At 37.7% G+C, this 13,654-nt stretch overlaps 2 protein-coding genes and 1 pseudogene across 2 annotated transcripts; 2 read left to right on the top strand and 1 right to left on the bottom strand.

Moving 5' to 3' along the window:
- Positions 1-5,630: 5,630 nt before the first annotated feature.
- On the top strand, positions 5,631-6,503 carry LOC147533833 (uncharacterized). The gene has a single exon (XM_086650070.1). It carries the CDS (start codon positions 5,631-5,633, stop codon positions 6,501-6,503), a length of 873 nt encoding a protein of 290 aa, XP_086506196.1.
- An 811-nt stretch (positions 6,504-7,314) lies between these two features.
- Positions 7,315-8,535, top strand: LOC147533832 (cytochrome b561 and DOMON domain-containing protein At5g47530 pseudogene; annotated as a pseudogene).
- Positions 8,536-9,069: 534 nt separating this feature from the next.
- Positions 9,070-11,725, bottom strand: LOC147533831 (expansin-like A1). Its single transcript, XM_086648845.1, has 5 exons — positions 11,250-11,725; positions 10,984-11,093; positions 10,712-10,890; positions 9,634-9,766; positions 9,070-9,524 (listed from the first exon to the last, which is right to left on the bottom strand). Exons 1-5 carry the CDS (start codon positions 11,383-11,385, stop codon positions 9,276-9,278), a joined length of 807 nt encoding a protein of 268 aa, XP_086504971.1. The 5' UTR covers positions 11,386-11,725; the 3' UTR covers positions 9,070-9,275.
- Positions 11,726-13,654: the final 1,929 nt, after the last annotated feature.

Genomic DNA, 13,654 nt, shown 5'->3' with positions numbered 1-13,654 from the left:
TGGAGAAGTTTTCTTTCATTGCTGCTGGGATTCTTTTACCAAAGAGGATGGAAGACTTGGCAAAATTAACCTTCTGTCCCGAGAATTGGGAGTAAGTATTGATAATTTCCTGTATAGCTTGAAGGTTTGATGTGGTGACTCTCCCAAAGAGGATGAGGTCATCGGCAAACAGTAGATGTGATATGGTGGGGCTTTCTTTGTTTAATTTGTAGCCACTGTACAAACTGTTTGATTCATAATAATGGATAAGGAGAGAGAGGGACTGAGAGACCAGGAGAAAAAGGTAGGGGGATAGTGGACACCCCTGCCTAAGGCCCCTAGTTGGGATAATATTCCCATGAAGCTGACCATTAATTTGGATCCTAAAGGTAGTAGTAGTAATGCAGGACAAGATGAGGTCTAAAATTAGACCCGAAAAACCCATAGTTCGGAGAACTTTTTCTAGAAACTCCCAATGAACTCTATCATAAGCCTTAGCCATATCAATTTTAAGAGAGAAACCTCCCCTTTTTGCTTCAGACTTGCGGATAGAATGAATTAGCTCCTGAGTAATGATTATGTTATCAACTATTTGTCTCGAAGGGACGAAAGCATTCTGGGTCCACATGATGCATTGGTCTAGGTAGGGGCTTATACGGTTGGCTAAAATTTTCGTGATGAATTTGTAGAGAGAATTGCACAAAGATATTGGTCTGAAATCAGAGGCCATACTCGGGTTTCGGATTTTAGGAATTAGGGCAATAGTAGTGGTGTTAATGGCTGAGTCGATCTTGCCCGAAGAAAATACCTGCTGAATATAAGTGACCAGATCTGCTCCCAAAATGTCCCAATTATGTTGATAAAAATGGCAAGGTAGACCGTCCGGACCCGGGCTTTTGATTGACCCCATTTTCATTACCACTTCCTTAATTTCTTCATAATCCGGAATCCTAGAGATGTAGCCCATTTCAGTGTCTGATAATACTTTGTATGCATTGAGTATCTCTGGCGGAATTGGCTCGACTGGTTCTGCCTTGAATAAATTCTGAAAAAAATCATTGAGATCATTAGCTATTTCTTGTTCATTCATGGATAGACTACCAGTTTGTAGAGTTAATTGAGTAATTTTATTTTTTTGTCTCCTGTGAGATACGGCCAAGTGAAAGGCCTTCGAGTTACGGTCTCCATTATGGGCCCATTTCTGTTTAGACCGTTGTTCTAGTTTTGTGCGATGAATCTCTTCTAGGTAGATCAACTCTTCTTGAATGTCACTTTCCAGATATAAGGAGTTTTGAGTGGGAGGGCCGGATTGTAAGTCCAGTAGTCTCTTACGGAGAATCTTGAGTCTATTAGTCAATATCCCAAAAGCTCTTTTACTCCAATTGTACAAACTATTTTTAATAGTACACACCCTATCATGAAAAGAGCCAGTACTATTATCCCAACTGTCCTTAAAAGTGTCCTTAAAGTCAGCATGCTTGGACCAGTAAGTCTCATATCGAGCTATGGTCTGGATAACACGCCCCTCGACGTTTAATTTTAGGAGAATGGGCGCATGGTCACTGTTATATCTAGGGAGATGAAAGAGGCCTGATTTCGGATAGTTTAGAAGCCAATCATGAGAGCATAAGGCTCTATCTAACCGTTCCCTAGTTAGGTGGTGAGAGGACCTATTATTGGTCCAGGTGAAGGCTGGACCATTAAAACCAACATCTATAAGGCCAGAGTTAGAGATGAATGATCTAAAAGAAGAGGAAAAGGGGGTATTGACACTACCCCCCCACTTCTCAGAAGAGGAAGAAATACAATTAAGGTCTCCGATACAAACCAGAGGGTTAGAGATACTGAGAATACGAGTGAGAACACTGTTCCAAAAGTTAGGCCTGTCAATAACCCTAGGGGGACCGTAAATACATAAAAGGTCCCAATCTGGTTTGTTTTGAAAACCACTAATAGTAACATGGATTAAATTACCAGAGGAATAATTTACAATAACAGACATATTATTAGACCAAAGAAGGAGAAGACCCCCACTTCGACCAATAGAAAAAACAGGAAAAGATTGAGTAAGACCAAAAGTACTAAAATTAGGAAAAGAGGAAAGGTTAGAGATACGAGTTTCTGAAAGAAAAACTAAATCAGGTTTAACCGATTGTAGGAACTGAAATAATGTTGACTTAGTCGGGACGTTCCCAAGACCCCGACAGTTCCACGCCAGGCAACTCATGTTTCCGACGGCATTATGGGTGCCGTAACCCTTTCAGTTGAAGTGCATGCTTTATCCGTCCTGTTAGACCTTTTGAAACTCCTAATAGGCCGATCTGTATTAGTTACAGCCGAATGCTCTGGGATTGAGAGTGAAGTCCTCTTCTCTGGCAACCGATCATCATGGTTGATCGTTTGAAAACCCGTGGATATGCCAACCACCTGTCCATCATTTGAAATAATTTTAGATTTCTTAGATTGAGATAAGTGAGACAGTAACTCTCCAAAAGATTCCGTAATCGGTGGAATTGGCATAGGATATTCTTTTGAGAAATCATTAGAACTGCCTTCGAAATGGAAACAATCTTCCTTTTGTGTTACCGATGCAGCGTTATAAGACATCATTTCCTTCCCTGTACCCCTGGCATTAAAAGGAACTTTAAAAGAGTCAGAATAATTAGGCTTGATAGCCTTTGAAATTAATGATTGTTGTTCCTCATTTAAATTCCATTTTAGTAAGTCAGTAAATCGTAAAACAATAGGACAGAATTTGATTGTATGTCCAATAAGACCACAAGAAACACAAAATCTGGGTAGTCTCTCGAAACGTAATTCCACACGGATTAACTTAGTAGGAGAGAGTTTGAGATACACATCCTGTCGAAGTGGTTTAGAAATTGGAAATTCTATCTTTACTCGTCCATAGACACTCCAACGAGAAGCATCCTCCGCCGTAGTAGCGATGAAATTGCCAATGTGGCCTGCTAGCCTGTTGACAGTGATGTGATTAAGAAACCCGAGGGGTATACCATGCATTTGTACCCAGAAGTAGGCCGTATCAAAATTATGTTCTTCAGGAGCCAAATGTATATTACATTCTTGTAGAACCACCAGTTCATCAGATATAGTCCATGGGGAACTCTCTAAAGCCAAGGATAGTTCGCTTGATGTTTCGAATCGAATGAGAAATTTGTTGTCTACTAACTCTGTGAGATTAAACTTATTAGGCCCATGAAGAACACGAGATAACCTGATCATCGCCTGTCCAATCTCAATACGTCTAGACCCCAAAAACTTGATAACTCCTCTCTTGTTATTTTCGGTAAAGGAACTGACCAGATCAGAACCTTCGACCGTGATCGGTGGTACTTCCTCCGTAGTGAGTGAAGCAAAATGTTGCAGGAATTGATCGTTTGAAGTAGCCATTAAAACTAGAATCAAGGTTGAATCGAATAGAAAGATGTGGATAATGAAAAGAGACTAATCTCCAAAAAATTTGGTTAAAAGCTTCTTGTGGCCCTCTATATGGTTTTTTAGGGTAGACAGTATTAATCGATCAGAAAGGTTTCTAAATGTAGTTATGTAATATGTGTTAAGGTTATATTTTTATTTTCTTTTGTAGTTTTTAGGGTTGTGGCTTGGGTGAACTTTTAAGACTTATTATTCCTGTGTATCTAGATTAACAAATCCATGAATATGTATTTTCTTAATGCAGTCCTATTAGTACAAGTCTTGGTTTAGTCCAGTAAGATATATAGGATATTTTTCTCTCATATTCATACCGATCTATTGGCCGAGCCACTCCCTGATCAGGAGGAGATTTCAAGTCAGTGGCAGAAGAAGGATATTTGAAGGCCAGGGTCACGAAGAAGTAGAAGAAAGGATGAATGAGAGATCTATTTCTGTTTGGGATTTTGCAGGTCCAAGTTCATATTAGGTTATTATCTCTGTAAACATGAGCCACCCACTCTGTAAAGGGAAGGATTGACACCGATCTTAATCTTCCTCTTCTCAATCCCATCAGCTTCTTCTTCTTCTTCCCCTCTTCTTCTCATATACAACTTCATGTCCTACGCTCTTTATAGATTTCTTGGAGATGGTGATTAACTTCGGCCATTGTAAGAATATTTTTTTGTTTAGCTTGTAACGTCAATTTGAATGACTAATTCCTTTGTACGATTTCTGATTTCACCCACACCGCACCAAAACAAAACGCAGTAACTAGTATAGTAACAAAACGCATCAACTAGTAAAGAAAATAACTTGCTATTTGTTTTTTATTGTTATGTTGATGGTTATGGATTTGAGCTAAGGTTTACTTTGTATGATCATAATACTTTTTGTTGTTATTTTCTTATGGATTTCATGTACTAGAAAAAAAACACAAAGATAAGATATGGGGCTTAATTTATCTTTTAAAGGTAGATGAGATTTTTTTTTCAGTTGATAAACGTTGTAAAAGGTGTGAAATTTTTCGATCAATATTTTTGAAAATATATCTCTTTTTCGGTTGATAAACATTGTAGAAGATTGATAATTTTTGGTCAATATTGTCAAAAAAATTATCTTTGTTTTTGTTATCCTATATTGTGGTTGTAAATAGACAAAGTGTTTCTCTGTGTGAATTATACAGTATGCGAGTGCTTCTAGATGAAGTTGCCAAAGCTCAAAAAGGATAGGTGGGTTTAAATTTGCAAGTCATGAACTTTCTCTTACGCATGGAGCCTAGACATTGGAGTTTAAAGGCACTCGTATTTGCTTATTTTCAAACAAAACCCCACTTCCCTCCCAATGAATTAGAAGCATAAGCAAAGGAAAATATGGAGAGCTCAATTGGAAAATAAAAATAAAAACAATAAACAAGACCCTTGAGTTTGTTTTGGACTAACCAGTTCGAAAAACCTTAAAATATCTAAACCAAGTCCCCGAAAAACTAAAAAAAACATAAGCTCCGAGAATTGGGCCGTTGGCTCCGTTGAAGAGTTAAGAATTAAGATAGTTTTAAAATAGACTTCAAATTAGAAGAAATAGAAAAACAAATATGATGAAGACAGAATATTCGGATCTCAAGTCGAAAATATCATATAAAATTGAAAGATGGGTGGTGAGGCATGTGAATGAGAAGGAAAAAATGAGTAAAGAAACCCTCTAACTATATTATTTCGAGGCTAATGCTCCCTTCCTCGTGCTCATCTGATTAACAACACATGAAATCAGGTTGCCTCTTCTACAATTTTATAACATACTTGGGCAAGTCTCCCACTACCCCAATCTAATTAAAAACATAGTGGCTTAGTGGAGGCAGACGGTTGGGCCATGACGGGCGGTGGTTTGTATCGTAATGAGGCAGCAAAATGATTTCCGTCCCACTGGTATCCACCTGACATGGGAATCTAACGTTAAATTTTCCTTCACTAATAATTGAAACCGAAATAAGCACGAAAAATGGTTAAGTGTTGGCGGAAAATGTGCCAACAACCAATGACTAGGGAAACCATATCATATGCAAGGCAAAATGTTCTGTTTTTTGTCTCCTTCCATGTACACCTTGTATATATACAAGGAGATTTAGATCCAAGATTTTTATTGTAGAAGAGAACTAAATTCGATCTTTCTTCAAACTGTAAAAACCGTTTCTCGGGCTTTACTTTCCAAACGAAGGAAAGATGTCTACCTCTTCTACAATGCTTGAAACTCGTTATCGTCTTCGTTCCATTAGTATGCCATGCAGATCCAATCCCAACATACCTCGAATCGAAGAAGAATTGAGAAAGATAAAAGTGTGGGAATCATCTTCGTCAAGAAAAGCGGAGACGATTTGTGTTGGTTTCACTGGACTTGGAGAGCTATATGATTGTGTTGAAGATCTTCTTAAGCTACCACTTACCCAAGATAGCATTATCCACCATGAACATGAAAAATGGGTGGATGATGTTTTTGATGGCACCATCAAACTACTTGACATTTGTGTCACCGCAAGGGAAATCTTGTCACAGATAAAAGAAAACGCAGGAGAACTTCGATCAGCTCTTCGAAGAAGAGGTGAAAATTCCTTCAAAGAAGAGAAGGTTGAAGCTTATCTATCAAGTAGAAAGAAGATGAATAAGTGTATAAACAAGTGCCTTGAAGACTTGAAAAGAATGGAGAGGAAAGTACTAGTTTCCTCATCTTCTCTTTTGGACCAAGATTATGACCATCTAAATATGGTGATTCGGGTTCTACGAGAAGTAAAAGCAGTCACAATTTCAATATTTGAGAACTCAGTCATGGCTTTCATGTCTGAATCAAAGGTCACAAAGTGGGCATTAGTATCAAAGTTCATTCAAAAGCGACAAGTAAGATTCGTAGACGATTCAGTAGTTTATTCCCTCTTCCGGCATGATTCAAGCAAAGACTCCGAGATGCAAAATCTACAAATGGCACAGAGAAGTTTAGAGGCATTGGAGAGCAGAATTGAAGGCGTCGAGAGTGGGTTCGAGTCAATCTCAAGGCGCCTAATTCAAACCCGAGTCTCTCTTCTTAACATTTTCACACAGTAGAAGCTCTACTGTTTTTTGTTCTCGAGAACGAATTCTGCGATCCCTCGTTGGCTTCTGTAATTCGACGGACTAGCCAATGGATCCAGAAGGACAAAAAGAGAATTTATGTAACTATTAACATGGAAGTGTATATAGAACTAATGTAAATCAAATTTTCGTGGTCATTTTGTAACTTATGAATTTTCTATATCTTTATTTCGTATTTTGTTTCTGCCCATTGACAATCTAGTACCTAGTAGAACAAATCGTAGAATATAGTTCGACTCTCCAAATTGGATTTAAGTAGATTTGATGAATCTATCATAGTTGACTTCTTGACAATTCCTTGGATAGGTGGAACTAAGGGGTGAATAATTGTTGCCTAAGCCATTCCATGGTCTACCCCAGATTTGGAATAAGTGTTAATTGGGGTCATTCAATTCTACTCGAGTTAGGACTTAATTGGGAGTAATTAGAAATAGAAACTACTGAATTTGTTGTTTCCTGCATGCTACTTGAACTTTATCAAAAACAAGAATTAGAAAGTTTATAAGTCGGTTAGAGATGGGAAATAGAAACTACTAATAACTGAATTTGTTGTTTCCAGGAATATCCTACTTGAAACAGGAATTAGAAAGTTTACATGTCGGTTAGAGATGGGAAATAGAAATCCAACTAGGTTTAGGAAGATATCTCTTAACATATATAAATAGAAGAACAACCCCCACTACACTATAGAATCCATAATACTACTTGATCGACTACTGCCTCTCTACTCTTCCACCACTTTTAAGTTCTTCTTGATTGATCACCACCATCCATCAATATTAACATGTCTTCTTCTCCTTTCAAATCACCTCTTTTCCTCCTCACTTTCATTATTCCTCTCTTCTTTTCATCTTCATCCTCTGCTCAACCACTTCAACATACTTGCTCCAACTATTCTTTTGCCGAAGGCGAAACCCCCCGTGTTTACAACTTCTGCAATGATCTTCCTGTTCTCGACTCTTTCATCCACTGGAATTTCAACCAATCAACTGGAATTGTTGATATCGCTTATTGACACGCAAACATCACTTCTTCAACATGGGTTGCATGGGCAATCAATCCTACTAAAACTGGTATGGTTGGAGCCCAAGCTTTTGTTGCTTTTCAAGGTCCCAATGGTTCGATGCATGCCTACTCTTCCCCATTGAATAGTTACAAAACCCAACTCCAACAGGGACCTCTTAGTTTCCCTGTCCATGATATATCTTCAACCTACGCCAACAACGAGATCACTATATTTGCAACATTCCAACTTCCTGACGATAACATTACAACTATAAATCAGTTATGGCAAGATGGACCTCTTCTTGACGGAATAACTCCTGGGATGCACCGTACTTCAGGACCCAATGTTCGATCTTTTGGTTCTCTTAATCTTCTCTCAGGATACATATCAAAACCAACAAAAGGAGGAGCAAGTCCAAGAATTAAACTCAAGAATGTACATGGGGTGTTGAATGCCGTGAGTTGGGGAACACTAATGCCGTTGGGTGCGATAATTGCAAGGAACTTGAAGAGAGTCGAGTCCACAGGGCCGGCATGGTTTTACTTGCACATAGCATGTCAGACAACTGCTTATGCAATTGGTGTTGGTGGGTGGGCAACTGGTCTAGTATTGGGTAAGAAATCTTCAGGCATTCAATACGACGCTCACAGGTATATCGGCATTGTTCTCTTTGCTCTCGCTACACTACAGGTCCTTGCATTGCGTTTAAGGCCAAAACCAGACCACAAGTACAGATGCTACTGGAATGTCTATCATCAGTTGACGGGTTATGTCGTGATTGTGTTGAGTGTATTGAACGTTTTTAAAGGTATTGACATATTAGACCCCGAGAAGAAGTGGAAGAATATCTACATCGGAGTTATATCAACTTTGGGTGCCATAGCCGTTGCTCTAGAACTTATCTCGTGGTCCGTGATTATCAAAAAGAAGAACAAGAGCGCCACGACTGCCACTAAGCTACCAACCCCTGATGTCATGGTCTAGATTTTACAATTATTTACTGGAGTTTTGATTTAACAAACCTATTGGAATTCATGTTCTTTTTCTGGATTGAATTGGTCTAATATGTAGCGAAACATTCTTTTTTGATAATTCGAAAGTGTACTTAAATTTTAAACTGAATATACATTATTTATTTTTGTATCCTTCACTCTAGCTGATATTTCTACTTTAAGAGTTTAGTCACATTGAATACTTAATACTTAGAGGGTCATTCATGTGTAGAACGGAACTAGCAATGCCCGTTAAAGCGAAGAAGTATCCCAACCTGAGATGATGGTGTAGCTATATACCATGTAGAGTACATTCATTCTTCGTTTTATTTTCTTTTTGAAGTTTACTTGATAATTGTATGGAATTTTTAGATCGTTAGGCCACTTAAACAACATTGTTTCAAGAACCATTTGTTTTTGGATATCCTTGGATTGTTTTTCTTTCTTTTACTTCGCTGGCCCGTCTTCATTTATTTCAGTTATATGTAAAAGATTGGTCATTTGTGCAATAGGGCAACAGTGCTGTTACTTGAAACGTGCAAGAGTGAAAGTGAAATATCATATATCTAGTTTCGACAATGTTTTACATGAATTTAATAGACAACACTCGGAAACGAAACCATTACACCATTGTAGCTAGGCTTACTAATGAAAGACCAACAGAATATTAGTCATCAGGTCCATATTGAAGCTTTTTTATAAGAGAATGTTTTAGCTAGATATCTCTAATACGATGATTGATCTTTCTCATTCCCAATGTTGATCATCGTTACAAGGAGAGCAGCTCTCGTGGGCAATATCGGTGATCTGAAGACCCAAGTCATATACTGCACCAACCTTCCAGTCAGCTGGCAAAGCTTTCTCTGTGATTACAGTTGCTCTACCGTATCCTCCTGTCACTAATATCCTGAATAACAACTCTCCATCTGGAATTGGACTCATGTCCCAGATAGCTCCATGATTCCTGTTCATGAAGCTCCAATTCATCGTACCAACCTGCAGTATAACGTTCATTATCCTCTCTGAATACGACTAGCAAAGGTACAAGAAGTGCATTATATGATCCATATTTTAATCACCGCGATATTTTCCTCTATATAATTACCTTAAGTGCATCGATGACTTTGATATCGGTTTTGCCACCTTGGTATAAGAAGGTAAGTGCTAGATAATGTGGTTTCTTGCTACTTTCTTCCACGCGCACAGAAAGATTCTTGCTTTCGTATTCACAAGGTATCCTACACAATCAATCTTTTAGTTAAGAACGAAAATTCTCTACATAATAACTAAGCGGAACACTTTAATTACGATCACACAATTCACAATGTGTGCAACTACAAAAAACAAGTTTTGAAGTTCTCGCTATAAAATTGTCATTTGATATAGTTTTGGCGTTTGGCCGAGTAATTGAATGTCGAGGGGTTGTTACCATTTTCACAACAATTACTAAAGCATAACTACTTACTTCTAAGCCTTGTTATAAGGGTCCATGGGTTTTAAGTCCAAAATATAGTTCAAAAAGGGTTTAAGGTCCAATCTTCTCAAAAAATAGGTTTTTAGTCCTTTTCCGTTTTGTAGAAACATTGTTGATACATAATGTGTTATGTATGACACATATAAAAAAAATGAAATAAAGTATGAAAAAAATGAAATAAAGTATGAAACTTTAACAATAAATAACAGGTAATTTATGAAACAAAACAAGAATCAATAAACAGAAAAATACTGTAACCTTGACATATAAACATACTTTAACTAAGTTGGACTAAATATCCATTATAATTATTATTTTGGCTTAAAAATCTATATTAATAATAGGATGGACTAAATGTGTGTTTAGGGGTAGATTTTTTGACTAGAAACTCAAAATTGCTTGTTATAATAGCAAACTCATTATTTACCTCGATTTGTGGGTAAGATCATTTCATATTCAACCCATTGTGTGATTACTCTTCATGAACAATGGATGCCACATTAACACAAATTCCTAAATTCCCCCGAAGTCATAAAAACATGTTCTTAACTAGCTAGCTAACAAGCAAAAACAATGATCCTACTTATTTGGATTGACCTACTTCTGGGCATTATGGAGGATACAAATAAAAAACCTATTGATGTCCTTAACTAATCATATTTTTTTCATGATAAGTCATCTAAAAATCAAAGAAATTGAAGTTAATTACCTCATGTATTCGACATCGACAATCCCAAGTTTAGAGATCTCATCTGCCATACCCTTCTTAGCCATAGCTTTGAAAGCTCTGTCACTAAGAACCAAATCAGTTTCATTGCTCTTGTGGATATCAGTTAATACTACTTTTGTCCCTTTTGCTCTACACAGTTTCTCATTCTTGCATCTTACCTATTCAAAATGAAAATGTATCCCTACTGTTAATAAATGGATGAGAAAGTAGTAATGGTAATGGAAAAGTAAGAAAAAAAAAGAAGTACAGACATGAAAGCAGGCACCACAGCCAATGCCATCTCTGAAAAGGGAAGGAACACCAGCTGCAAGATACCCATTATCCAAACTGGTAGCCAAAGAACCATACCCACAAGCCCCAGCTGCAAAATGAAAAAAAAACAATGAGATCTTGATAAATTTAAAACAGAAGCTAGATTGATCAAGAAAACCCTTAACATATATGTATCTGAGAGAAAAGGAAGGAGAAGGAGACCTAAATAAAGAGAGAAGGAGAAGGGGGGAAATGGGTTTATTACATGAGTGAGAGGAAGAGGGAGGGAAATAAGCAGCTTTGCTTTGATGCAAACAACGATCACAAGCAGTAACAAAAGAGAATATGGTAGCTAATAATAATAAGGTGAAGAAAAAGCACAATGAAGTACTAGTAGCCATTACTGCAGATTAATAATGTAGTTGTAGGGAAGAGAGTAGTAGTGAATAATGAGAGGAGGTTCCTAGCTACTTCATTTATACAAGAGAGTGAAGAAGCAGAAGAAAGAAAGAAGAGTTTTTTTTTTTTTTTTGTTGAAAAAGAAAGAAGAGTTAATAATTAATAAATTATAGTAGTATTTTTTTGTTATCTAGTTATGATCTGGGAGTGAGTGAGAGAGAGAGAGGGGGAGGGGGGGGGGGGGGGGGGGGGGGGGAGAGTTCACATGATGCAGCTGCAATTACTCTTCTTCCTGTCTGCTTGTCCCCATTCAATCATAGCCCACCGTCACCCACTATTCATAATCAACTAGTCAATATTTCTTTAGCACTACTACCCTTATGGGATTGATTTACTTTATCAACTGAGGCTTTCAAGTAAGGTGGGGCTAAACGCCCCCTGCCTAATTGTTGTAGGCCTTCAGATTAAGCACAAATTGTGAGAGGTTACATATGTAATCCGGAAGCCTACAATATTTTCAGCGGCTAAAAGCACCCGACGGAATTACCCGAGTTTTTAGATGGGCTTGGGGCGTTCAACAGTCAAACTAAATTCTAAAATTGCCCGCCCGACTATCTTAATAGCCAATGAAAGCAGCTACCCGACCCACCCGACCCGTTGTATTTATACCCGTGGACACTTTTACCGCCCGATTCATATACCCTTGGACACTTCTACCCCCGATTCTCACCCTTATTCATGGGTATGTCCACATGGGCCAAGTCAATGTTACTCAAGGATAGCCTAATCTAGGGTGAGTAAAGCCACTTTCAAGACAATAGTGGGGTCGGAAGTTCCATCGCCGCCCCCATCTGTGTTAATCCTACTCCCCCTCCGCCACCCCGTTGATGGCAGACAATTCACTTAGACCACTATATTCTATTAGCTCCTCTGCTCGGTGGAGTCAAACCGTTTAACTGATTTCTTAAACACCAAATTGGTTGGAACCAAACTGACTTCAAGCGTGATGGAGACCATCAAGATGGGCCTCACGGCCGAACTAGTTAGAGGGCCTCATGGCCGAGCCCATTAGGGTTAGAGTTTAGGAGTTTCCATGTTTTAGTATTTCCTACTAAGTCTAGGTTTAGAAGTTTCTATGTTTGAGTATCTTTGATATTTAGGAATGCTAATTTGAGTCTATCTAGAAGTTTCTAAGTTCCTATAAAAGGAAGTTAAGTCTGTCCTTGTTATTCAGATCAGAGAATATTATCAACCAAGTTTATTATTATTCAAGTTATTAATCAAGTTTATTGTTTATCGTATTTTATTAGTTTTATTTCGTTAGTTTAGTTTATTAACAATGGTGGATTCCATTACTTTTACGCTTCCGCAACAATCTACATCAGCTGGTATTCAGAGCTTTAAGAATCTGGGAACAGATAATTTTTTAAATACTTCTCATCTTGAATGTTGGAATAATCTTCCGCGTTTAGGTTGGGATCCTTTTAGAGATGCACAACAACTCTATGTTGATCGAAAAGATCAAAACAAAATTAATGTCGATTCCAAAATTCCTATGTTTGATTATCAATATCATATAGATTTTTGGATTCAACAGATGGAGGATTGGTTTATAAACCAAGAAGTCCATGACGAAGATAACGTTTTTGTTATCGAACAACACTTGTCTAAAAGAGTCTATGAAAAGTTCAATGCAATGCAATGGAGACTCATTAATCAAGGAAAAAAATTCGTCGACGATTGGACTACATTGAAAAACATCTTTAGGTATGTTTTTCTTCCTTTAGATGAATATTTTTCATATGTGGAGACAAAGATAAAGATTGAATCCAGTAGAAAGTTCTCGAATGTTATTTCGGTCACCGTGTTCGATGGTATTGAAGAAGAAGTTCTTGACAAAAAGACTAAAATTTTCTCAATGACGGAGGAAAAAGAAGAACAAAGTGAATTATCCTCTTTTAGCTTGGAAAGGTCAGTTCATTCTAGTTTAGATTTGATTAAGCCATATTCGAGTTTGGTTTATAAACAACACGAAGATGAACGTGGGAAGATCGTTCAAGTGAAGAAATTCAAGGTTGATTTTTCCATAAAGTATTATGTGGCGTTTGTGGTCTTCTTCATCAAATTAAAAGATGACGGGAGATGTTCCAACTATTGGAAGTTTCTTTCCTACATTTATTTTTGCAAGATTCTTTGCACTATGACATTGAAGCTAGTGATTTCGTGCAAGTGGGTGTCCTTCGACCCCAATGCACCATTCGCTCGAAGTGG

Source organism: Eschscholzia californica, unplaced genomic scaffold (assembly GCF_041429995.1).
Source record: "Eschscholzia californica isolate CP2 unplaced genomic scaffold, dmEscCali1.0.p SCAF_6, whole genome shotgun sequence".
Lineage (NCBI taxonomy): Eukaryota > Viridiplantae > Streptophyta > Magnoliopsida > Ranunculales > Papaveraceae > Eschscholzia > Eschscholzia californica.
This window is presented reverse-complemented; position numbering and strand designations above follow the sequence as displayed.

Coding starts and splice junctions, on each gene's coding strand:
- LOC147533833 (XM_086650070.1), top strand. CDS start 5,631: ATGTCTACCTCTTCTACAATGCTTGAAACTCGTTATCGTCTTCGTTCC.
- LOC147533831 (XM_086648845.1), bottom strand. CDS start 11,385: ATGGCTACTAGTACTTCATTGTGCTTTTTCTTCACCTTATTATTATTA. Junction 10,891..10,983: donor GCTGTGGTGCCTGCTTTCAT/GTCTGTACTTCT, acceptor CATTTTGAATAG/GTAAGATGCAAGAATGAGAA. Junction 9,767..10,711: donor GTCGATGTCGAATACATGAG/GTAATTAACTTC, acceptor TTGATTGTGTAG/GATACCTTGTGAATACGAAA.